This window comes from Acomys russatus, chromosome 19 (assembly GCF_903995435.1).
Source record: "Acomys russatus chromosome 19, mAcoRus1.1, whole genome shotgun sequence".
Classification (NCBI taxonomy): Eukaryota; Metazoa; Chordata; class Mammalia; order Rodentia; family Muridae; genus Acomys; species Acomys russatus.
In genome coordinates, this window is record NC_067155.1 from 27,389,348 (window position 1) to 27,416,879 (window position 27,532).

The window sequence follows — 27,532 nt, forward strand, 5'->3', positions numbered from 1 at the left end:
CAAGGGTGGTGTTTATAGAACCTTTAGAAAGTGGACCCTTTGATAAAGGAAGTACGCTACTAAGAGCAGGCTTTCAAATGCTATAGCTTTGTCACACTTCCGGTCTCTGCTTCCATGTGTGTGGATAAAATATGCTATGCTTGGCCACTAACATGTCCTCTTCATCGCTGATGTACTGTGCCCTGTACAACCATGAGCCAAAACGCATCTTCTCCACTAAGCTGCTTTTCATCATGGTATTTTGCCACAGAAACAAGAAAGTAGTGAGTACAAACACCATGCACTGCTGGCCGGCAGACAGCCTTGTCAAAATTATTTTCAGGTGAGTGGTGAGTGAACACTTTAGCTGTGGGACGAATGAAAGGCATCAAAGCAGCTCACACCTTCATGTAGGAACTTGTCCCCGATTCTGCTGCACAATTGCCATTATCAACCCTTTCCTTACGTGGTATCTTTTTCTGGTTACCGGGTTAATCGAAGATAAACCAACGTGACACATTTATATGGTGGAAGATCTTCATGCAGGAAGAGGTTACGTACAAACTGAAAAGTCAAGTAAAAGGATTGCCAACAGTACAGACAGATTCCACGGCACACAGTCCAAGGAGAGAACACACAGCCACAGCAACAAAGGGTCTGAACGTGACTTCACAGGTCATTACTTACCAGGAAACAGCAACTTGGGTAAGGTCAGGAAATGAAGTGGGAGAGGCGACGAGAGGGTGTGAGGGTACACGCAGAGAGAGAGCTGTGCGCTCGCTTTAGGCCACTGCAGCTACACTGTGGCTCTACAATTCTCCAGAGTCGCAAGGAACCCTAATCTAATAGTATGTAACTTAGTATAAACAATCAAAGCCTTGTACTTATTAATTCCAATCTATTCCATCAAAATCCACAAAGTTCCCAGGCCTGGGCCCTGAGGACTGGAGCCCAGCACCGCCGCAGCGCTAGAGCCCAAGCCTATCTAAGGACTTTCCAAGCCTCCCTGAGCAGCAGGTAGAGAAAGCCAGAGTCACAGGGGCCTGTGATCCACGCGGTGGGATGTGAGCCTTCTCATTAATAAGTGTCAACAGGGTGAAATGACATCAAAGGAGACGCTGACAGGCAGACAATGAGATCAAGTGGATCCTCTCAGGAGCCCAACAGTTGCCGCGCACTGTCACCCTTTCCTAGCTAAGCTACAGGACAGGACTGTTCACATCTCGAGGCTCTCATTATTCTTACAAAACTAAAGATGCGAAAGGCAAGCTTTTCCAAAATAAGTTTCCTAAGCGTTTTTCTGGTTTTTAAAAGGATTTTAAAACAAATTTTTGAAAGTATTCAAGTCAGCACGAGGATAGCAGCACCCTAGAACAGCAAGGTCGCTGCGCTCTCTAGACAGACTGACGCAGTCACAGCCCAGAGAGCACCCAAACAAGCCAAGCGAAGGCCAGCTTCAGGTGGGCGAGGAAGCACAGCTGGAAGGAGCCTCAGTAGTCACTGCATGCTTGGAGCACATGATAAAGCTTCTGACAAATCCTTAGTCAGGTGGAGGGAGCTGAGGGAGCAGGCACCACAGTAACCCTGCGCGAAGGTGAAGTGAACTGGGAGCTGCTGATGTAACAGCACAATCCACTGCTGTGACTGGTGCTGACTTCACTAGAAAAGCATGGCAACATGGAGATGCTTTGTCACTAAACAAGAGTTGAAAAGTACTACCAACAGGCTCAAAAGAGTGAATATATAAAGTACATTACAACATTAGCCTGAGTTTTGTTGTAAAAAGAAGGACCTCTAAATTCCAAAAGAAACCACCATTGTCCACCTGCAGTAGGGTGACACTAAAAGTAACAAACAAGCGTCCCTGGTAAGCACAGGCCATACAGGTCAGTGGGTGAAGTACGGCACAAGCACGAAGAGTGGAGTTCAGAGGCCCGGCTCTCGCGTTGATTTAACAAAGCAGGAACTGCAGCACACACTTGTAACCACACAGCTCAGGGGGAGACAGAGGATCCCAGGGGCTTGCTCACCACCTTGTCCAGCCAACCTCAATTAGTGAAGACCCTGTCTCAAAAACCAAGCGTTTGAGTGCTAGAAAAGTGGCACAGTGGCTAAGTCTACTTGTTCCTCTTGCAGAAAACCTGGATTCAGTCAGTCCCCAGCAGCCACAAGACAGCTCAGTCCTGGGAGCATCTGATGGCGTCTCCCATGAACACCAATAACACAGGTGGCACACATCCATACCTGCAAGCCAACACCCGTCCACATAAATATTTTAGAAACTAAAACAGAGCAGACAGGGATGGAGAATGAGACCAGTGTCAGCTTCTGGCCTCCACCAGCACAGTGTAGTGTGTGTACTCAAGCCTGGGCAGGCATGAGTGAATTATGACACACACATCTTTATATACAAATGGTTTTACAGTAACTACTACAAAATTACACATACTGCTCAGTAAAAGAAAGTCAACGTGACATTTTAAAATGACCAAAATAGTCTCTAAAAATTAAACAATTATTTAATTTTTAATTTTTTAAATTTTTTTTAGATTTATTTTATTTATTGTATATGAGTGCTTTATCTGCAGAAGAGGGCATCAGATCACATTATAGATGGTTGTGAGCCACCATGTGGTTCCTGGGAATTGAACTCAGGACCTCTGGAAGAGCAGGTGGCGCTCTTAACCACTGAACCATCTCTCCAGCCCCAACAATTATTTAAAGTGTAGTTTCAAGGAGTTCACAATCCAGTGGGAAAGGACAAGCACTTTTTTTTTTAATTCTTCAAAAACCAGAATAACTCTTAACTAAGAAGTCCTAAAGAAACAGTGAGCTCCACCTGGTTCCTCCAAAGGCCTGGACAATGCTCATGGGGAACGGAGCACTGGCACATCTCCTGAGAGAAAAGAAGTGTTTCCAGGCTCCCCTTACAATGCTACAAGGTAACAGACGTGCAGACTCAGCTACATGCTGTGGAGAATGTAGTGTGAGAACCACTTCCCTCCCAAGAAAAGCGAGATACAGTGCAGAGATGGGAGAAATGGCCAAAGGGAGGGCAGCACAGATCTCACACTGTCCAGACACTATGTGAAAGGTCTAGGTTAGGCCAGAAGTCATGAGAACAAACATGAGGAGAGGTACTGCATGCAGGCAGCTGTCAGAGAGCTGTGAGAAGAGTAGGCGGGATATATGGTAGGAGAATCAATCTCAGGGTTTAGAAGATCTTGATTAAATTAAAATTGGGCTTGTCTACAGCAGCTCTACATTTGCCCATTGGCAAGAACACAACTGCTATACTTAGTAAAACAATAATGCAGGCAAACTACAGTAGTTTTCATCCCCTAAGAAGTGGGACTGTGTGCATGCTACTAGAAGGCAAACAGTGAGTTTTGCCAGGGGTCGTTGCTCACACCTTTAATCCCAGCACCTGCACTGCGCACCCATCTCCTAAATGCCCCACCAGTGCTAAGTACACAATCTCAATGCTCAACCTGAATCAGGTTCAGGGTGGGGACAACAAAAGGATGAGCAGACAAAGAGGATTACAGAATATAAGACTTTTGTTTTAAGGAATAATAAAGAAGCCAGGGCATGGTGGCACTGGCCTTTAATCACAGCACTTGGGAGGCAGAGACGTGCAGTTCTGTGAGTTCAAGGTCAGCCTAGTCTACATAGCCAATTCAAGGACAGCCAGAGTTACACAATAGAGACCTTGCCCCCACCCCCAGGAAAATGGCAACAACAATAATAAATTAATTAATTAAAGATTAAGAAAGGAACAAAGCAATACAAGTCTCAAGGCTGCCATTCACTAACCAGTTTGGTCAACAAAATCCATGTCAGACAGCACAAAGAAAAGCTGAAAAACCCTGAAGATAAGATATAGATTATAATTTATAAATAAAATAATTAAACCCTAATCTTGGGGCTGGAGAGATGGCTGCTCTCTCAGAGGTCCTGAGTTCAAATCCCGGCAACCACATAGTAGCTCCAACCATCTATAATGAGATCCGATGCCCTCTTCTGGCTTGCGGGTGTACATGCAGGCAGAACATTGGGTAATAAAGGAAATCTTTAAAAACAAAACAAAGCTCATCTTTTAAAAAATGAAACAAAAAGGCAAATAATGAATCTGACTATAAATTTGTTTAAAACTAGCCAGGCGCAGTGGCACACATGCCTGTGATCCCAGCACTCACAGAGTTGGGGGCAGAGGCAAGCAGATCTCTTGTGAGTTCTAGGCCAGCCTGGTCTACAAGGAGTTCAGGACAGGCAAGAAAGACTACACAGAGAAACCCTGTCTGGAAAAACCCAAGTAAATAAATGAAAACTTTTACATCAAAAATATAAAACCATATTAAAAGGTCCCCAAATGGCATGAACCTTATTTCTATGGTAGAAAAACAGAGTACAGGGGCATGGCCAGAGTTTAGGAATCCATCAATCTACTAATGAGACCGGATAAGTATGCATCAGTAATTCAGCATGCACCGGTGAGCAGCATTAGGTGTTTTCAAGCTTGTAGAGTTGGGAGAACATTTCCATGTCCAACAGAAAGCAACTATGTATAAAGTGGCGCCTGAGACACTGATTGAATTTGTCACACATTAATAAAAAGTCGTGTTTACTTGTTTGTTTATTTAAGAGGGTGTGGGACACCCTGAGCACCCAATGTGGATGACAAGAACAAACTCTGACCATCTGAAAGGGTGTGTTTTCCCCCCAAGACAGGGCTCCTCTGTGTAGCCTTGGCTGTCCTGGACTGTTTTGTAAACCAGGCTGGCTTCAAATTTGCTGCAATCCACCTGCCTCTGGATCCACCTGCCTCTGCCTCCCGAGGGCCACCACACCCAGCTTTGAAAGGACATCTTAAGGAACCATCTCTCTAGCACCAATGCAGTGTTTTCACTAGCAATTTAAAGAATCACAACTTGAATTCACATTCTTTTACTAAGCTACGGTTTTCTACTTCCACCAGAAAACAGTACTTGAGGACAGTCAGTGGGACACACAACAGTGGTTGCAGAGATGAGAAAGGCCTGACAGTGTCCCCCCTCACAATCTCACCCAGCACTCTCGGGGTGCCTTTTTAAAACTGAAAACAGTTATAGTAACCCAAACAAAATAGCTTTTCCTAGAGGTTTCAGAGACAAGAAAATTTCATTAAAACTCTATTGGCATTCATAATTAACATATTCAAAACCTTTCAACAAAATTATTCCAAGTATATGATTATGTGAAAAACTCTGGTTGGTTGGTTTTCTTTAACTTTGAAACTTCAGTTAGGGCAAATACCACATTTTGCGATATTAATTGGAATAATTTATTCTTGTGCTAAAGGCAACATAGGTATTGCTATTATATTAACATTATAGAATGAAACACTGTAGGACCAAATTTAAAAACAGAAATGAAACCAAGTTATTAAGTTTGGAGTATTCGCATACAGCATGTGGAATTTGAAGCTAAGAATACATTTTAAATACTAATCCAAAGTTTGAAAGGAAAAACATATTCTCTAAAGTTATGATTAATGGTACTATCTATCATGTAACAACTCCCAATTTTTAAGAGTGAAAATATAAGCCAGGCAATGGTGGCGCACGCCTTTAATCCCAGCACTTGGGAGGCAGCGGCAGGCGGATCTCTGTGAGTTGGAGGCCAGCCTGGTCTACAGATCCAGTTCCAGGACTGGGTGCAGTCTTGGGTTTCATTCCCTAATACCAAGAAAACAAAAAACAAAGGCAAAAACTTCAAATAACAAAATTGAAAAGGAAAAGGTAATATAAAAACTGAGAACTCTGAGCAGGCAAGAAGGCTCAGTGGATAAAGAAAGGTGCTTGCTGCTGAGCCTGAGGGTCAGAATTTGATTCCTGGGGCCCATAGGGTGGGCTCCATGGGTTGTCCTCTGACCTACACATGTGCCCCAAAGCACATAAATACACAGACATGAACACATGTATAGCACATGCACATCAATGCAAAAAAACAAACAAACAAACAAAAAAAAAAAAAAAAAAAAAAAAAAAACAAAAAAAAAACAAGTTAAACTTCGCAAGCAGGCCAAGTGGAAGTAAAAACACAAATAAACAAAAAAGCCAAACAAATAAATACCATCTGTGAGGCGGACATGATGGCACACACCTTTAATCCCAGCACTTGGGAGGCAGAAACAGGTGGATCTCTGTGAGTTTGAGGCCAACCTGGTGCACACAGTGAGTCCAGGACAGCCAAGGCTACACAGAGAAACCCTGTCTCGAAACAAACAAAAGTCATCTGTAATGGCTACTTAATAGGCTACTAACCTTGCTTTGATTTTAGAAAAAACTTTAATGTGTATTAGCTAGGCCATCCAATCTTTTCATATCCACCAACCCACAGAAAGAGAAAGAAAACCAAGAATCACTTTCAAAATGTCTAATAAAAATTATTTTACCTGTAGATTGCTTTCTGTGACTCTGTTCCACCAAACCATATTGATGGGGACTCCTGATTTACACCTGTCAGCAAGGCAGCCAATAGGGTTCTTTGCTTTTCGTGCCTTTGATCCCATCGGAACTAGCCTCTCCTCCAGCATCCCCAGGCGACACTTCCTTGGCTAGGAGAAAGAAGGAAAGAAACCAAGCCACTCCTAACATCCCACTAACCTAACCTAATGTAATCAAAGCATAGGGCATGTTGGGAAGGTGGGGTGAGAAACAAGGACAATCTCTCAGGACCACCCACCATCCCCACCCTACCAGCCCTCTCTAAGGTAAGGCACAGCACTCAGAGGCTGAGCCGTGCTACGTAAGCAACCAGCTGTAGAGAGTTGCAACTGATGTTCTGAAGCTTATGAACAGAAGGTAACTTAGCAAGGTGAGTGTTCCACACAGCTTCCCCAGGAACTTACCTAGCCTCACTGCAATATGGAGAAATGGTTTCAGGGGCACAAAACAGAGATGAAGTAAACTCTCATCTCCTTTTCAGGAACTCATCTCACTGTCTTGTGCCCTGCTGAGAACTATTCCAATTAAAGGAAGCAAGTGATGGCAAAGGGGGACTTTTATAAACCATCTTAACTCTGCGCTGGAGCACAGCAGCTACTCTACAATCAGCAATAATGTAGACTAACAGCACCAACCTCACTGGTCCAATTACAGTAGCCTGAACAGACTGTACAATAAAATAGCACGTTCACCTGTTAGCACTCTAGTGAAGTCAGTGAGCCAGCCTCACAGCAGCTGGCAGGGCCCTATGAGGAATGTGGTGTGGACCCTACCAGCATCCCTTAACTACAGCAAGTACGAGCTGCATCACTGCACCGTAAAGGTGGCACAGGCATGTATATACGCACATATGTATGGGTGTGTACATGTGCTCCCTTTAGGAAATAAGCCGATACATGCTTGCTAAGATACCTCCGTAAAGAAGTGAAATAAGATCCACACTTACCTACTGCTCTGCCCTGAGATATAGTTAAGAGTACTAAAACTCATTAGAATGCAACATTGAGGTGAGATTTTTTTAAATCTAATATAAAGGCACATTTTGCTGTGCATGTTGGTGCAAAGGCTTGTAATCCCAGAACTTGAAAAGCTAAAGTATGAGCATCCTTAATCTTGGGCTGGAGAGATGGCTTGGTGGTTAAGAGCACTAGGCGCTCTTGCAAAAGACCCAGGTTCAATCTCCAGTACCCATATGGCACCTTACAAACACCTCTAACGCCAGTCCCAGGGGCTCTAATACCCTCTTCTGACCTCTACAGGCACCAGACACATACACTGTGCACATATATACATGCAGGTAAAAACACTCATACACATAAAATAAAATATAAAAATACAGGGTGGAATCAACAATTTAAGAAAACACACACACACACACACACACACAATTACCCACATTTCCAAACCCTGATAATGCCTATAGAAATTATTCTATGTAACATGGTTCTCCTCTCCATAAGAGACCTATACTAATAAGGAGAATAGAGAATAATTAAACTTGAATTAAGAAAGAAACTAAAGCGAGGTTTCTGACGCTAAAGCAGCTCTGACTGTATGCAGCCCAGGGCTCACCCAGTGTACTTGCATGTCTAAATCAGAGAAGGTTTCTGGACCAAAATACTCGAAGTGCTTCATGGCTTATGCCATAACCACATTAAGTGCAGCTTTTTTGTTTGTTTGGTTTGGTTTTTTGAGACAGCCTTGGATGTCCTGGACTAGCTTTGTAGACCAGGCTGGCCTCGAACTCAGATCCAACTGCCTCTGGCTCTTTAAGTGCTGGGATTACAGACCTGCACCATAGTGCCCGGCTCTAAGTGCAACAATTTCAAAGCAAGATATTCTAACAACATAATTCCTTGGAAAATGTTAAAGTTAAAATTAAACTCATACATTTTTGTGTTCAAATCCAGTACTATGTAAAGCTTTGACATATAGTAAGATATAACCTTAATAAAGCATTTACTGATGTTTTTTCTAATTGTATTTTAGAAAACTCTTGGGCTATAGATTCTTCTACCTCTATCAAAAAAGGTAAAAATGTCAAAAGCTAATTATAATCATAGCAGGTGGAAGGAGATGGCTCAGTGGTTACGAACACTGGCTGCTTTTCCAAAGAACTTGGGTTCAATTCTCAGCACCCATCACCCATGCGTAGCAGTTCTAGGGTATCTGACCCCTCTTCTAGGTGCCATAGGCAGTACACACATGGTGCAGACATACATGCAGGCAAAACACAAAAGCATTTTTTGAAATTAATATCACAACTACCAAAACATTTCAAAGATACTTCAATTCTAGTCACATACTGAAATACTTTAAATGGCCTACAGCAATACAGATTTGTCACAAAGTCACTTTCTTTTTGACGCAGTGGTAACTGTGAATGCAATTTATCTTCCATGTAGTGCATTAGCAATACAGAAAAAGCACACTAGAGCACCTTTCCTCCAGCAGCCCTCAGTTAACTGTTTCTGGATTTCCACCGACTGCTGCTGCTTTCCCTCTGTTCCACACCCAGTGCCTGCGGCTGAAGAGTAGACCACTCGAGTGGAGCCACGACAGACACCGCTCTTCCACAGCTGCGTGGCCCTGCAGGCCTCTGAGAAGACCTAAAGGGGAGCGTTACCTCAAGTAACAGACGCGGCTGGGGTGAAGCACATGCCTTTGGTCCCAACACTTGGGAGGCGGCAGAACCACCGTGAGATGCTGTCTGGGGGAGCGGGGGATTGGAAAATAAAGTACCAAAAGCAACAGGGTACAAAGCCACAGAGCAAGATGACATTCAAAAAAGTAATGGCAGCAACAGGAAGAGTGAAGGTATAGCAGAGGAAGGTGCACCAGAAACATAGATTCTACACACAAGTCCCACTGCACAAAACAGAGAGTACACGATTGCTTCATCAGTGAGCTAGCGTCCAGCTGGAGCGCTGAGCAAGGGCTTTGCCCTGGGGGCCACTTCAGGTGCTTAGAGTACAATGCCGCACATCACCTGTCCTGGGAACAGAGGCTGTCCTCTAGGGGGCACCACTAAGTCTAAGTCACTGACACAGGACAGCAATGCACACAGAGCCAGGGGCACTTCACAAGGGAGGCAAGTGCTTAAGCCGACTTTTAAGGCAAAGTGTGCCAAAGCAAGAGAAAGAGGAGAGAAATGTGGGGGTACAGGCTTACTGAGAGGGTATTTGAAGGGGGAGATGGAAGGCCAAGGAAAACCCAACTGCCGAGTTCACGCAACACTAAACCACCAGAAAGCTAAGGTAAAGAGACGAAGGTGAACGCAGTAATAAAACATCTGCAACAACTCTGCACTGCATTTTGCAAAGGGAAGGGCTGAAGAGCTGACAGGAGAGGGTGCATTTCAGAGAGGAAGTTCTACAGCATCCAGGAGGTGTGGGCAACAAACTGGAAGCAGGTGACAAGTTAGCGGGCTCTGGCTGAGAGGTCTAGGTCAAGCTTTCTCAGCTTCAGCGCGGTGCACTGGATACATCTTTCCAGCAGGGGAGGCCCAAGCCTCCTGTGCCTCCCCACTGCACTCCTATAGCAGCTGTAGCAAACACGAACTGCCTTCAGGGATTGCTACGTGCTCTCTCCACACAGGGCCACCACTGCCTGTCACTAAAAACCATGGCAGAGAACAGTAAGAAATCCAGAGTGCCAAGGACCTAGGAGGCCAAACCCGCTGATTAGCTGAAAGCAGAGGCTGACAGAAAGACAGTCGAAAGGATGGTAAGGAGGAACAATGTTACAGGAAATGGCTATGTACACAATTCTCTGAGTTTTCCTTCAGCATACCCCTCTCTGCTTCCCCTTAGCTTCTAAGATCCTTAAACAAGCATTAAAAATTGCAATTATTAAAAAAAACACACACACACACACCTTGGGTTAACCCTGCTCCCAAACAGCCCAAGAAGCCCCCGTCTTACTGAGTATGCTGAATGGAGGCATGCAGGCTATAGGCACCCACAGCACAGTCCCCAGTGTCCTTGTCCTGGGTAAACACCCAGCAATGCTCCCTCTACGTCTCAAGCTTTCCTACAAAGATGACTCATGTTTATAGCTCAAAAAATGTAAATTAACAGTAAGACACTAAGAACAGTGGTAGCTTGAACACTGCCTACACTACAAGCATAACAGACAGGCATGTGGGGCTTGGGGGAGGGTGGGGGGCTATAGCTCAGAGTACCACACCTGCCTAAAATTCCCCAAGCCCTGGGTTCTATCCTCATCACGAGACATTTTTAAAAAGCAAATCTGACTGCATCAACCAAGAGTATCTGCAGAAGTCCCCAGCAGTGCCAGGCCTTGTGCATCCACAGAGCACACCAAAGGGTCAAGTTCTCAAGAGCCCACACGCAGATGGGAGGGAGCTAGTGATGCAGACAGAAGCAGGAGACACCCTCAAAGCTGAAGTATGGTCACAGAGCCATTTACAAAGGCTTCTTTCTAAGCATTTGGCTGGTGCCTTGGGACTGAGGAGTTTCCCCTCTAATCCCTAACAAGGCAGGAAGTCTTCAGGCTCTGCACCTGTATGTTGTTCCAGGGGTAGGGTTTTGGGGGAGTGGGGTTGCTTTTGAGACAGGGTCTGTGTAGCATGGACAGGCTCTGAACTCACTGTGTAGCTGAGGGTAATCCTGAACTCCTGGCCCTCCTGTTGCGTGGTCACAATGTTAAAAAACAAAACAAAACTATACACTCACTGAAGATTTCAGTATCAGCTTTTCTGTCTTTAAGACTAAATAAATGACCAGTAAGGTCTGTTCCTATTTCAAGAACATGCACAATCTAGAGAAGGGACAGGGACAAGCCAGTGCGCACAGCATGGAGTCCTTGCTGACTATAAAGCAACACCAAAGCACTGCATAGCAACCGCAACAACGACAGGCCAGAGAAAACAAGGTACTATTATCATCCCCAAACAAAATGCTTCCCTGAATTCAAATTAAGGAAACCCCTCTGATATCAAACTCAGAAACAAGGATGTCCATTATTTGTACTATGAAGCAATGATCAAACAGCACACGCTCAGAAAAGTAAAAAGCTATGAACAGAGAAAACATGCACTCCTTCACATTCTGTTTAGTGATAGGCAGATCCACTGTCTTCTGCAGAACGTGGTCAAGTGTGGGTGCATCAGCCCGAATCCGCAGACAGCATGCTTTTCTTGCATAGCCCTTCTAACTCCAGAGATCATCCCTTAGCTAACCAAACGACCTCATTATTCCAGCACATCCTTACTTACACAAAATAAATACAAAATTGCAATTACATTAGTGGTTAGAATTACAGTCACTTAGAATACTAACTGGCTGCTAAAATTAAGTAAAGCCATTGGGGGGGGGGGGTTGGCCTTGAACCACGCTGGTTCCCAATCTGAGGTGACTCTACTGCCTCTGCGTTTGGGATGCATGGGCCATCACCCCTGGGGTCACAGGTCTCAACACACCCATCCCTGTGTGGTGCGGGGGATAGACCCCACCAGCCCAGCTATTTCTCCAGCCTGCCTTGTTTGTAATTTAACTTCTAGATATTTTCTTGCTGAGTTGAATTTTTAAATGAAGCAGATTATCTTCAAAACTGCTGTTATGATTTGAAATAGGAAGTAATAAGGAATAACCCTGCTACTTTCTCAGAAACAAATTAAGTTTCTGAACTATAGAAGACTTAACTACTACCTGGCAAGCTAAAGTCACTATGACAAACATTTTACATCCACCAGTTTTATGAAGCTAATGCCCATCATTACATCCACTTTATGGAAGCTGGGCTGTGGCGGCGCACGCCTTTAATCCCAGCACTTGGGAGGCAGAGGCACGACTGCTGTGAGTTCGAGGCCAGCCTGGTCTACAAGGCGAGTCCAGGGCAGTAAAGGCTACACAGAGAAACCCTGCCTCGAAAAACCAAACCAACCAACCAAACAAACAAAAACCATCCACTTTATGGATTTGAAGCAAATGTTAAAAGAGGTTAAAATAACTTTTCCTACACTCTCACCACTAACTAGGTCAGGCTGTCTCCAAAGAAACCCATAACACATCACAATCCAAATGTCGTTTATCTAAACTGGAATCCATCTCTCTTCATCTCACTAGCACAGGAATCAGTAAGAGATGATATCCAAAGAAATAAAGCCGAAAAGATATTCTCTCTCTCCTCCCTCCCCCTCCCCCCCCTCCAACAATACAGAAAAAAAAAGAGAAAGAAAGAAACAGTTATCAGGTTGGTGACCACAACCTGGGTTGGGTAAAACCATCTTTACTAACTGACTTCTTCTTCACACCGACGTCTTAGGAGAACAGGCTGAGTCACTAAGAAGGCCACATTCCTGGTAGTAGTTATACTTCCTGAGTTCAGTGGCACAGTAATCCAGCAGACAGTCTCAGCATGACCTCCTGGCTCTATGGTCTAAGGCAAAAGCACCATATATTTATTAAACAGCTGTTATGTGAAACCTGACTCAGGATGACAATATGGCCAACAGTGCCACTGCTGGGTGAAAGAGGCACCAAATTCAGCTCACTTGTTGGGTATGATGTTAATTAATCTCCACACTACTACACACATTTAAACAACCTCCAGAACAAAAGTGCCAGTTTTGAAAATCAATCAAAAGACAAAACTCTCTTGCAATCATGAATTTAAATAAATCTTTCTTAGAGCCATGTGCACACCTTTAGTCCCAACACCTGAGAGGCAGAGCAGGTGGATCAGGGCCAGCCTGCTCTACACAGTGAGTTCCAGGCCAGCCAGAGCTATGCAGAGATCCTGCCCCGCCCCACCCCCCAAAAAAAAGAAAAAGGAAAGAAAATCTTAGTTCAACACACTCACTACACAACCAATGAAGTGCTCGTCAGTCAGCTCTGTGGCACCGACAGACAGGTATGGCTATGTCAAGAGACTAGAACCACAGAGCCCACACTGGGTGCAAACAGAGAACAGAGAGAGCAGCCAATGAGCTGTACTCCACCCACATCCCACCACAGCCCCCAGCAGATGAGCTATACCCCTTGGCTCCCACTTCTCTCATCTTAACCAAGAGCTTTACAATCAAGAGCAGAACACACATTCCAGAATGTGACTTAATGTTAAAGCCTTTGGAAGCTGACTGGTGTGAGTGGAAAGCTTCTTACTGACTGAAATGTAAATGGCAGGCACCTAAGAGGGTTATTCTGGGAGAGGGAGAAGATGAGCTTAAGTGACCAAGTGACTAAAACGGTGAGCACAGCATCACCCTGAGAGCGGTAAAGGAACTCCATGAACACAGGTGCTCAGACACGCAGCTGGCGACCCTGCACAGAAACCACAGGAGAGCCTGAAAGCTCCATATGCAGCTCTGGCACCCAATGTTTACATATGTGACTCAATGACTCTGTGCCAGTAAGAACTCTAACTGGGTGTACTTTGCAGCTAAGTTTCCTCACATACTGATCTCTAGACCTCTAGAATATTAACTCTCCTTCTGTTTGTTTTTTTGCTTTTTTCGAGATAGGGTTTCTCTGTGTAGCCCTGGCTGTCCTAGAACTCTCTTTGTAGACCAGGCTGGCCTTGAACTCACAGCGACCCACCTTCCTCTGCCTCTCAGGAGCTGGGATTAAAGGTGTGTGCCACCACGTCCAGCATTTAACTCTCATTCTTAACAAAACTCAAGAGTCATAGGTAGCATGCTAGAGATTTAATTCTCCCATAGACTGTAAATTAGAATTTAATTCTTCCAACATCTAACTTACCTAAGAATATATTTATTTCATATTGTATCCTCAATCTATATACATTCTTAATAAGGAAAAGCAAAAACATCAAAGCATAAATATAAAATTTGTCTTAAATAATTTCTTCTATGTTATGGGTCTATGATTTGTGTGAAATTAAAAAAATAATTACAAGAAGAGCAACTGTATTATTTGATGCTGCAGTATTATCAAGTTGCTACAGGTGCAGCTCTGCTGAAGCCGACTCTGGTCCCCTAGATATAATGACCAAAGGCACATACATGCCTATATATGGAACTGTTCAGCCATCTTCTCCTGTATCTAGTGACAGTTAGATGATGGCTAGCAACCTCTCTGTACTATTTTTCCTATCACATTTTACTTCAGTAAACCCATAAAAATACTAAGATACCCAGCTCTAGTCTCCTAGTTTATCTGTGGGCAACAGCTGAGAAGGAGTCATGAGGCTCCTTCCTTCCTCACAGTGCGGTTACCTTCTACCTAGACGGTTTGAACTTCTGCGGGATCTGCCCCTGGGACCTGGGCAGACTTCCCTTCCAGGCTGTGTATGGCAATGAGCGTCCTCCTACCTGCTCTCTGACACTGTTTTGAGGTGTCAGTGAGTACTCATGCCACCCTGCGTGAAGAAGCATGGAGTTTAGTAAGTAAATGTAACTTGCACTTGCTTCCATGGAGCTGCACCATGAAACAAGCATGAACTACTACAGCAAAAGGGAAAAGGCCAGCACACTATGCAGAGAAGTCCAAAAACAACAGTTTTAAACCTTCTGAGCAACCACTAGCACTTAACACAACACACACCCACAGAACAGCACGTACCACCAAACGCCTGGAAGAGCCCATGTGCCCTCCTCTACACATGCTGTGCAGTGTCAACACAGAAATGGGGAGCCCAGTCACACACAAGCATTTTCGATTTATAGACAGTACAGTTTTTTTAGAGATAAAAGACAAACATTCTGTTTAGAATATGCCTGTAATTTCATGAATGGGAAGATTACAATCTGAAACAATGGAACAAGGTCACGGGGTTAGAGCCCAGGGACCTCCAAAGTCATAGCTTCATTCTAATACTGAAGGCCAGGCAGGGCAGCTCAAGCCTGAGTCCAGATCTCAAGAGGAAGTAGGATAGTCACTGCAAGTCTGAGGCCAGCCTAGGCTACAAAGTAGTGAAATCACATATTAATATTTCCTTTATTGTTTTCCTCTAAGGGGGAAAATATGTACTGTATTTTCTCCTTCCCCACTGATTTTTACTTAGTTCAAAAATAGCTCTAAACAGTATATTTGAGCTTTCTGTTAGAGCTAGCTTTCAGGAACAGCACTAACTAACTGACTTTTTTCTGAGAGAAGGCTTCTAGGGTACAGGAGGGAGCATGGTCCCCAGGCTGCGGCTGCTCTCCCCTTTTGCACTACTGGTGACAGGTGTTCCTCTGTCCACCTCTACCACACCCCAACCTGTGAGAAAAGAATGGAAAGCAAAACTAACTTCAGTCTTGGTGAAAACATCAAAAGATCTACAAGCATCAAGCCAAAGCATCTCCAATCTCCTCCTCGCTCTCATCCAGTTCTCAAGATGAAAAGAACATTAAGTGCAAAAAGTACTCATGAGATTATATATGTCATATAAAATACCTTTTGCTTTGAAAACACCCAGTCTCCTCACGTTCCATAAGTACAAGCACAGGGTCACACCTGTTTCACACAGCCCAGCAAGCCTGTGAATGAGCTGAGCCATGCAGCCAGTCAGCAGCAGTCTTCTGAACTCCACACCAGCTGCCCTCTGCCCAGACGCCTCCCCTCAAACTCTTGCTCAGTCCATTCTCAATAAGGCTGGTGTGTAACTTGGGGCCTTTCTCCCAGTACTTAGGAAGAATGTTTAAATTTTACAGGAGCATCCATCAAGACCCTGAATCTTTAGCTGCTGCTACTGGCCCTAACCAAACCACCAGCTTCTTTAAGTGACCATTCACATCACATGGCTCTCATTACAGCCCAAACACACCAACCATTCACTTCAACTTCTCACAAAAATCAGTCCTTATTGAAATTCTGCAGTGGTGTATAACCTCAATTCCAAACTACATCAAATGTGTAACATGAACAGGCTTTAAAGAGCTAAGCATGGTGGCACACTTGTAATGCTAGCACTTGGGAAACTGAGGAAGGAGTGTTATGAATTCAAGTCCAGGCTGAGCTACTGAGTAAGACCGTGTCGTCCCTACCCTCCCTGACCTGTGGCCCCTCCCCCCCCCAAAATGAAAATTACAAAAACAAACACACTTGTAGTTAAAATTTTAAGCACTTGGGTCAATTATACAAAGTTGTAAATCTCAAGTTTGTTTTGTGCTGTATACGGAAATCCTTTGAAATCTAGTCACAAAGAAGTCAAACAATAAAGCTAAAATAGGGTTAAAATGCCTACACCAAGACATATCAACAGCAACAGAATATACTAAGGAAAAGAACAAAGGCTAGTGAAGTATATTTCACTCCTCTGCATAAAAGTTTTCATCCCTTGCATACAGAGCAAATAAAACTCACGTCTAAGAGAGAAGGCATCAGTCATGGTGTGACATGCTTGCAATCCCAGCACTGGGAGGCTGCGGCAGAAGAACCATCAAAATACAAGGACATCCTGGACTATTATAGATCCCAACTCAAAAAGCCAAAAGCAATGAGAGAAAGCAAAGAGATAAGGAAAAACTTAGATAAGGACAAGAAGAGCACTCAGCCCACTTAGGAAAATGCTGGTACTCAGTACCCAGCATCACCTCTAAACTCCATTTAGTTGCACTGGAATTTCAATCTCACCTACCTTCCTCCTCTGGGAGATGCTGAGGGCACTGAAGTCATTGAATAGGGATGAAGCAGGTGAAGTCAGAGGATCTGGAAGGCAAGTCACACAGGTTTCCAGACAACTCAGGGAAGGAGCAAGGCTGAGACCCATTACCCTGGCGGTGCCACAACAGCAGCACACATGCTCCCACAAGCACAGCAAGCTCAGTGCTCACGCGCCTGCATGCTCAATGCACGACACAAACTGATGAGTACTTCCTTCAGCCCATATTGCTGTCTACACAGTCAAGCATGTATCTTTACTTAAGAATTCGCCTGCTTGATTAAAACAAGAGAAAAGTAAAATACAAAAGTTAAAGTCTTTTAAGTCACATGACTAGGGGTGTAGTTTTGAAGGCAGAAGTCTAGTTATAGTAAACACTTGTGTTAAGACGGAGTTGTAGGGATAAAAAGGAGTCAGAAAGACCCGGGCTCAGACTAGCTGTGACAGCTGCGCCTTCAAACCATCCACTCTATAGACTAATCATAGTTCTGAGTTTAACAACAGATTTCTGACATTCTTATTACAGTTGCTTTAAATATCCTCAAGTTATTTTAAAGATTAAAATATTGACTATTTCAAAACACAAACAGAATCCAAAGGTTTTATAGGTTCGAAGGTGCCATTACTCTGCAAATGTGACAACTTTGAATTATTTCCTACTTTACAAATCCCAAGTTAAGGTTTAAGGGCACAAGACATGGAATGAAGTACTCCATCTTCACTTCTTGGCACCAATAAACCTGTATTTTTTAATCTTATTATATGTGAGATCCTAAAAGCCTGTGTTAAATGCCCTCACATCACAGTACACAGAGATTTTTACTTAGTTTCTCTGAGTCCTTCTAGCTGGAGTTTTGTGTTTACTGGTATTAAAATGATTTAATATGAAATAAGTAATTTGCAAAAAGAAAAATGATAATAAATAACAAGACAAATGTTTTATATGATATATAAATTTAAGACAGTCAAAAGGGCATAATTTATTATGCATCATTTGTCACCTTGTATAGTATTTAAACAATATGGGAATAGGAAAACATAATGCTACAAAGTAGTGGGTTTTTTTCGTGTGTGTGTGTGTGTGTGTGTGTGTGTGTGTGTGTGTGTGTGTGTGTGTGTGTGTGTGTGTGTGTGTGTGTGTGTGTGTGTAGTCCAAGACAGGATTTCTCTGTGTAGCATTGGTTGCCTTGGACTCACTTTGTAGACCAGACTGGCCTTGAACTCCACCAGCCTCTGCCTAGGAAGTACTGGTATCAAAGGTGTGTGCTACCACACCTTTGTTTTTAATCTTTTAAAAACATTTTTAAACTATTCACTTATATAGTCCACTAGAGTAGACTTCTTGCAAAAGAAGAACAGATGAGAGCTATGAAAATAAACAATAGAATTTAATTCATATTAATCAAGTACCATGGTTAAAATGTTTAATGTAATCTCAATTATTCTACTTATTAATAGAAAAAGAAGAATGGGTGATTCAAAATCCTGGTAAATTTTTCTAGTTAATAGCCGTTCATAATTTCTACAATGTCTATGATCATATTGCTTTTAGAACTGCAGGTGCATGCAATCAGATCTTACCATGGCCTGCGTATGGCTTGGCACTGTCATTTAGAAGGCTCGGGGAACTGCTACTACTAGTCATTCTCTGAAAAACAAAACATGCACATGGGGCCATTGAGAAATACAGAATGAAAAGCATCCAACAGTAAGACTGGCTGGACCATGCTGCACTCTCCAGAGACTGAGTAGGAACCGAGTGACCTCTCACCAGCAACATATTCCCTCCTACACATGCTACCACTGCTAAGCTACGGCTCCCTATACAAAGAGGCCCAGGAAGCACAAATACTTTCTTACTAGCCCGTGTTTCAGACAATGCTCCAGGCCTGTTCTGAATTGCAGTTCTGTAACTTAACACATGGGTATCGTCCCTAAGATATAAATTCCAATACCCATCCTAGGAGGCAGAATGTGCCTATACACAGTCAATACGTGCTCTCCCTCCTTCAAAAGCTAAGTTAGGCTGTCTTCTGTTTGGCAAACATGACCTCTGCTTTCCTATCCCACTGCCTCTACGTTATCCTAGAAGATCTTTGAAGACAACAAATGAAGCTGCCTCAATTCTCTGCAAAGGTAATCCAAGTTAGAATTTATCAGCTCTAATTTAAATCCTGTAATCCAACACTCAAGTCATTTGGCTTCTCACTCTATTTCTGCGTCACTGAAAAAGGAAGCAGGAGGACAAGTTCTTGAGACAATTTCAATATAAATTTTATACACGCGCGTGCACGCACGCATGTATGCCAGGCATGGTAATAACACATGGTTCAATCCTAGAACCTGTGAGGTGGGCAGAAGTTTGAGGTCATCCATCTTTGGCTATGCAGCAAAGTTTTGATCAGCCAGAGGCACATGAGACCCTGTCTTAAAATAACTACACATTAACTGTCCCCTAACAAATAAAGCATTTAGAGACAGGGAGAAAGTGGCTCAGCACCTAAGCTCCTGATCAGCAAGAGTGAGGGCTTAAGATTCAAGTTCCAGCACCCACATAAAAAAGCAGACATGGGGCAGGGCGGTGGTGGCGCACGCCTTTAATCCCAGCACTCAAAAGCAGGTGGATCACTGAGTTCAAGGCCAGCTTCATCTACAACGTGAGTCCAGGACAGCCAAGGCTACACAGAGAAAACCTGTCTCGGAGGTGGGGGGTGGGGAGAGGCAGACATGGCTGAGCTTCCTGTAGCCTCAGCATTGGGGTGGGGGGGGGGGCATGTATCCTGGGTCCCCTGCTAGTTCATGCAGTAAAGCAAAGGGCAAGAGAGGCCAACAACCGCCATCATGCTCTAGTGTCCACACAGCATACGTGGGTACACACACCTGTGCCACACACATACAGACACATGGAAGGAAGACGTGACTTGTGTTCATGACTGTGTGTGCTTCGTTAAATGCTTAAAGGCAAATAACCCGTAAGGAACACAGTGACACTCAAGAATCAGCTTTTCATAATTAAGAATCATTTAAGAAGCACTAGCTTCTAAAAATTACTCCAGCACTGAGTGGAAACCAAGCAGCATCTGACTGCAATCACAGGGCCGCAGGACACCATTTTCTCTATTAGAACAGTTTGCCGAAGAAGAATATTAGAAACACTCCTCAACAGCTATCTACAGACGTGTCCTCAGCGTTGCACACAACCATGACAATGAGAAAAGCTCGCTGCATGGAGAGCTTTGAGAAGGCAAAGGCAATGTTAACATGACTTCAGATTTAGTAACTGTAATGCAAATTCAGAACCTGCAGCTGACACTCCTGACAGGAAATGAGCTCAGGACACTGCTAACAGCACTGCTGCCTGATGAGTGGGGCCAGAACCTTTCCAACACTGACAGCATATCCATACAACCCACATGGAACTCCCCACGTGCCCTCTGCACACTCCACTGCCACCTCTCTCCCCACACCCTACCCTGAAAGTTCTCACTGAGTCCTACAGATGACATCCTGTGCCTCAACCATCTCTGCCTCCCACCCAAACACTTTGAGGGTGAGGGAATTTCACCCCACCCTGGGAATACCTGCATCAAGGGATACTTTGCTTCTATAGGGCTTCCAAATCCATTGACTCCAATAAAGCTGGTGCTGAAATAGGAATCTGTGAGACTTGAGTCAGTTAAAGCACCTCCATCCATTCCAGGAACTGAAAGAGAAGGGAAACCCATTCACAATTAGGTTAAGTGTGAAATTTCCATAACCTGTCACTTGTTTGTTCTTTTGTTTACCAGGTCCTAACTCGAGTTAAAATTAAGATGTACTTGACCTAAATGGCTCTTTTACAATGTTGCTGTGGCTGCTTCCTCCCTGCCCTCAGGAAAGAAAAGAATTTCCCCAACACAGGCTTCTCTGTGTAGCCCTGCTTGTCCTCGAACTGGCTCTGTAGACTGGGCTGGCCTCCAACTCGGACAGGCCTGCTTCTGCCTCCTCCCGGTGCTCAGATTAAAGGTGGGCACTGGCTGGGAATGGTATGTTTATACTAAGCCCCTAGTGGCTGCACAACATGAAAAACACAGTTGTATTTCTAGTTCCCTTTAACTTAGCAAAGGAGGAGAGACTCCTAATTACAATCCCTGGTAATATGAACAGCGCAGTTTGTCAAGTCTCTCTCTCACAGCCAATCTGAAACAGACAGTCTTAACACCACCTCACATTCAGAGAAACTGTGAAGACCACAGGGGCTGCAGAACAGAAAAACCCGGAGCGCTCTCTCTCTCTGTGCTGACTTCAAGGAATAAGACAGTCACACTGGCTGGGCCACAAGCACTGCGTAAGGATAGGGTGGTTGAGATTCAATTCTCAGGAGTTGGCATGCAGGACTTTCTACAATGTCATATGCATTACACCAGGATCCTGAGCTGATCTGAGCAGAGTCATTGAGAAACTCACAAGTCCCCACCTAACAAACAAACTAAAACAATCCATAAACTTGAGCTACGGCTCAGTGGTACAGTGCTTGCCTAGCATGCAGAAAGCCCTGGACTCTATGCCTGCACTGCATTCCTCAGGCATGGTGGTGGATGTCTGGAATCCCAGAACTCATTCAGGGAGGTAGAGACCTGAGAATCAGAATTCAAAGTCGCCTTCTGCTACACAGTTAAATTTGAGATAAGCCTAGGATACACGGCACCCTGTCTGAAATGAATAGACAGACAACTCCGACTGAGTGGCTCACTTTCAAGAGTAGAAGCTGGGCATGGTGGCACACACCTTTAATCCCAGGACTCAGAAGGCAGAGGCAGGTAATCACTGTGAGTTCGAGGCCAGCCTGGTCTACAAAGCGAGTCCAGGACAGCCAAGGCTACACAGAGAAACCTTGTCTCAAAAAAACCAAAAAACAAAACAAACAAACAAAAAAGAAAGTAGAAAATGTAATGCATCCACCAAAAATTAAGTAACGTTTAATGTAGCCAATTAAGAATTGCCATAATTTAAAATAATGATGATTGATGGGCAAGATTTATTTAAAGATTTATTTATTTACTTATTTAATGTATGAGTGCTTTATACCTGGAGGCCAGAAGAGGGCTCCAAATCTCCTTATAGATGGTTGTGAGCCACCATGTGGTTGCTGGGAATTGAACTCAGGACCTCTGGAAGAGCAGCCAGTGCTCCTAACCTCTGAGCCATCTCTCCAGGCTGGGCAAGATTTATTTAAATTATCCCTGGAATGCCACGCATGGCAGTACAGGTCTATAATCTCAAGTATTTAGGAGGCTGAGGCAGGGAGTAACAAGTTCAAGGCCCACCTGGAGCTATATAGAGTGAGCTCAAGGCAGACTAAGCAGCTCCAGGAGACCCTGGTGTCAGAATTAAAAGGTGGTCAGACACGGCAGCTCATGGCCGTAAGCCAGTATTCAAGAATCTAAGGCTACAGCTTGAGTTTCTACAGCCTGAGCTGTACAACGAGACAAGCAAAGCAACCAACCAAACAGTAACAAAAGTAAGCAATCATAATAAAATGGAGGGCTGGGAACTTGGCAGTAGAACACCAGCAGAGACCTTGGCTTGTTCCCTAACATGCATGAATCCTCAGGAAAGCACAACCGGACAGATTGGCAAATCTACCATCATTAAAGCCTGATGTCTTGGGATCATTACCGGTTCCTCTATACAATCCCTTTTTGTAAGGTGGTAGACTACACCCAACACCCAGGCGTGGCCTCCCAGTCTTCAGGAACTAGTGTGGGTAAAGCTGAAGAGAAGCTATGGGAAGAATAATAAACACTCTGAACAGCGGGGGCACATCCAGGGCAGCATCAGCAGAGACAATTCCTCTCTCAGAGCTGGGCACTCACCACTGTCAACTCACACAGCAGAAACAAGATGCCACCTCAACAAGACTTCTGCTGCTGTGGCAGCACAGCAGCCCAAGACCCACAGTAAACCACACACTCAGGAAGCTCGGGACCATGAAACCTGACCGACAGAACACTGGCAAGTTACAGGGGGAAACAGAGTCTCTGGTCAGATCTATGCACCCCTTGGGAAATGCTGAAAATCCATGGGTCACCAAAATCTGCAGGAGAACTTTCAGAGAGTATACAGGATGTGGGGAAGAGCCACCGTGCTCAGCATGAACCCTGCAGAAAACTGTAGAGGTGTGACCACTGTCTGAAGCACCACCTACAGACCGGGACAGCAGCCACAATCCAGACTGAGAGAAGACGGGGCACTCACAGCAGAGGAAGCCCAGCAATTACACTACAGTCACTGGCTGTGAGGCCAGCCTAGTCTACATAGTTGAGTTCTGAAACAGCCATTACTATATAGAAATGCCGTCTTTAAATTTTAACTATTTAAAAGCACCTCCAGTTTTTTAATTAAAAATTAATTATTTAGCCGGGCGTGGTGGCGCACGCCTTTAATCCCAGCACTCGGGAGGCAGAGGCAGACGGATCGCTGTGAGTTCGAGGCCAGCCAGGTCTACAAAGTGAGTCCAGGATGGCCAAGGCTACACAGAGAAACACTGTCTCGAAAAACCAAAAAAAAAAAAAAAAAAAAAAAAAAAAAAAAAAAAAATTAATTATTTAAAACCAACTCAAGCCCCCTTCAATAAAATCAATTTTAAATTAACTACAAGAACCAGATAGTCAGGCCAGTGCACAAGCCTGGAGACCTGACTCAAATGCCCTGACGGAAGGAATGAACTGACTCACAAAAGTGTCTGTGTCTCTCTCTCTCTCTCTCTCTCTCTCTCTCTCTCTCTCTCACACACACACACACACACACACACACACACACACACCTGCATATATGCACCCATGTACATGTTCAGGTCATGGTATGAGTGTACTCCTCCCACACAGTAAGTGACAGTCTAGGAATGCTATGAAACACTACTGCCTACTCGACTGGCCACTGCACACTCAAACTCACAACAGCTGTGGTAACTATGTACACTATCAGGTCCATGTCACAGAATGGGGGAGGAGACAGACAGACAAAGACACACACACACACACACACACACACACACACACACACACACACACACACACACACACCTCTATGGCAGTTAATGGCTGCTGAGAAAGAGAGAGGTTTTCTTCAGTGATGGAGCCACTCAAGGTTGCCGTGCTGATCACCCAACCCCTACAACAGAAAGGGGACTGGAGGAGCTGGCAGGAAAGGAATCAGCAGGCAGAAGGGAACAAAAAGGGCAATGTGAGCATGACCAAAACTACACTAATAATACAGGAAACGTCACGGTGAAACTCAGTACATACAGCTAATATGTCCTGATTTTTAAAACCTTTCAAAGTAGGGCCAGGCATGATGACGCACACCTTTGAACCCAGTGCTTGGGAGGCAGAGGCAGGTGGATGTCTGTGAACGTAAGGCCAACCTGGTCCACAGTCAATTCCAGGCCAGCCAGAGGTACACAGGGAAGCCCTGTCTCAAAAAGAACAAACAAAAAAGCGTTTAAAAAAAAACTTTCTTCTGAAATGATAGGATGTAGAAAATAAAGAGCAAATAATTCATGTATTTTTACTTAATAATTCATTTATTAAATAATCTAACATCTATTTTATTAACTAAATCATTTATTTAAATAATTCCTAGTTCATTCCTTCAGTTGTTTCCAGATCCTGGCAGTGTTCCTAAGACCTCTAACTCGCCAAGCAGTTGGGGTACAGATATGTACACCTTTGATCTAACACTGGATCCCTGACCCTGCTTCTTGACATAGAGCTCCAAAAGCTCAAGACATCATAGTCTAACCAAGTAAGTCTTGGGTAGCGGTATCACCAGCTAAGCCACTGTGGCGGGCTGTAACTGTGAACCCTACCTCGACTCCCCTACAGGGAAGAGAACTGATGGAATTACTACCCATCATGCCCACGTGAGTCTGCATCCAAACTCCTCAATTATAGGATTCCAACAACCACCAGCTTGGACCAGAAGAATGGCATCCGGTTCAAAGAGACAGAAGCTCACCTTGCCTGCCTTCCCCGCCCGCCTGTCAGTTATGTTCCTTGATAGGAGAGCCTGAGTTCTAGGAGCTGTATAGCAAACTCCCAACCCAAGTGGGGAAGTCACAGGAGTCCTCAATCTGTAGCCAAGTCAGACAGAAGGGACAGCCTGGGGACCTGCTACTTGGAATACAGGTCTGTGGTTCAGGGGCAGAAGGAAGAGGCAGCTTTGTAGGGGCAAAGATAAGTGACGTCATCACATCCTGTCCAGGGGAGGTGTAGCTGCTTTAGGGGGATTGTCAAAGCACAGGAAAAAGAACAAGCGCGGGTTATTTCATTAGTGTAATAACCATTTATAATACTGAGTGGGAAGGGAAACATTTACAGCATAACGATCATGCACACTTACACACTTATATCAACACAGAAAGTCTGACTGAATAAACACGGCAGGAAGTGTTATCTAGTGTTGTCTTGACTACTCTGCAGTGCAGCTATTCTCACCCTGAAGATGACAAGAACTTAGACCTTTGGTACATCACTCCCCGCCCCGGCCCCCATACAACAGAATGCAATTCTAGATAGTAACAGCACAATTCCACAGTTTGTTTCTGCTTAGCCTGTCCTGGACTGCTTTGTAGACCAGGCTGGCCTCAAACTCACAGCGATCCACCTGCCTCTGCCTCCCGGCTTTTTTGGGGGGCAGAGAGCAGGTAGTGGAGACGGGGTTTCTCTGTGTATCCTTGGCTGTCCTGGACTCGTCCATCAAACTCAAAGTTATCCGCCTGCCTCTGCCTCTCTCAACCCAGCAGGCTATTTGATATTTAAATTAAAGGTAATAAATGTTACTGACCAGTTGAGATCTTCTCACTCCTTTGACCCTAGCTTACAATCAGCTCTATATAAATGCTCTGCAATCCTTTCTCCACAGAAGCCCAGGGCTAGGTTTGTTGTCACTCTGGTGTACAGCAGCAGCAGCCAGGAGGTCTGGCCTGAGTGGTGGGTCAGAGCCCACACACAATAGCCAAGGAGCTGCTCCTTCCTAAGGCATTCTCAGCAGCAGCTCACCGTCAAGGACTTTAGCTTACACTAGGCCTCAAAGAACAGCTAAAGTTCAAGAGGGCCATCAAGTTGCTTCTGAGAACTCAGGAAGGGAGAAAAGCCATGTGTCCCACTCATTCTGATTTCAACAGAGGCCCTGAGTCACATCTGCCCAAAGACAGCACAGAGTAACAAGCAGGTGCTCCTCAATCACTGGCTCTTGGCTCCCACCTTACAGGGTAATTAACTGAAATAACCAATGTGCTCTGTTCTTTGTTTTCTTCCCCCAGCTTTCTTCACCCTATTTATAAAAATCAATTTCTGCCAGGCGTGGTAGAGCACGTCCATAATCCCAGCACTCAGGAGGCAGAGGTAGGTGGATCGCTGAGTCTGAGGCCAGCCTGGTCTACAAGGCGAGTCCAGGACAGCCAGGGATACACAGAGAAACCCTGTCTCCAATACAAAAAAAAAAGGAAAAAAAGTGGAAATTGTTCTGTTGTATTAGCCTACATAATAAAAGACTGTCTCACAAAGCCATGTCGCTGAGGCTTGTCGGTGTCCTGGTATTTCTAATCTTTCAAACGAAGCACTGCAGTGTTTGATGAACTCTACACGGTGTTGAAGACGCTAGACAGCGTATAGGACCCGCTCACAGGATGACGCTTGGAAAACCTTAACATGGGATTTATAACCTAAAGAGCACTCGGAAAGGAGCGTTCTGTGCCTGGCAGGTCACGGGAGGGTATTAAACAACCGTCAGTATGAGCAGCTTTTGCTGCAAGAACAGCCTTGGGGGCACTCTGGCTCTCTGTCTTCCAGTCTGCCACTCCTCCTGCCACAGACCCTGCCTATCGTGGCCTCCATGACAGAGCTTGTTAAGGAGGATACAGAGACAGCAGGCCCTCAGTTATTGCCCAGGGCCACCTCAAGTCTCTGTCCCACTGCACTCCTGTGTTCCGTGTGCAGTGTTCCCTGGCTCAGCTGCCTCTGGGAAAGGCACGGTAGTAAACCTTGATGGTATCTGTACAGTGCTAGCTGCAGGAGTGCGAGCAGAGCAGTCATGAAGTCATAGTGAGGTCCTACATTTCAAAGGGCTTTCGGAAAACCTCGGGGACCACTGGAGAGACTCCCCACAAGATCGGCCTACAGTAGTGTATGTTAGAGCCCAGAACTGCACAGCCATTGGCATGGGGACAGAGCAGCAGCAATGGTCAGCGCTGCAATGTGGCCCTGCTCCCAGAAGTGCTTTGGGAACAGGTATGTCTGCAGCTTGAGGAACTCCAGCCCGAGGGTAGAGCCTGTGCTCTGCTGGGTGCTGCCCCTTGTCTGTGCTCTCCGGTCCCATCAGTGCAGCCACAAGCATGTGCTGACTTTGTGTGGTCACTCTGAAAGTACCTGTGCCTGAGTCTCATCCGCAACAGATATGTTGAGATCCCTGACTTCAGGATAGGAGTGGATCCTGTAGTGTAGTCATTTTTTGAA

At 44.7% G+C, this 27,532-nt stretch overlaps 1 protein-coding gene across 6 annotated transcripts in view; it reads right to left on the minus strand.

Annotated features, from left to right (window-relative positions):
* The window catches only part of Pan3 (poly(A) specific ribonuclease subunit PAN3), a 100,649-nt gene that overhangs the window by 62,643 nt on the left and 10,474 nt on the right, over window positions 1-27,532 (minus strand). For 4 of the 6 annotated variants that reach the window (XM_051162862.1, XM_051162865.1, XM_051162864.1 and 1 more), the window contains exons 2-5: window positions 20,618-20,739; window positions 18,618-18,684; window positions 17,013-17,083; window positions 6,416-6,577 (exon numbers count right to left, since the gene is read on the minus strand). In XM_051162862.1, the coding sequence (XP_051018819.1) occupies window positions 6,416-6,577; window positions 17,013-17,083; window positions 18,618-18,684; window positions 20,618-20,739 (422 nt within the window). Of the gene's footprint in view, window positions 1-6,415; window positions 6,578-17,012; window positions 17,084-18,617; window positions 18,685-20,617; window positions 20,740-27,532 lie in introns of those variants that run through there. The other 2 variants (XM_051162863.1, XM_051162867.1) reach the window with 2 other exon arrangements.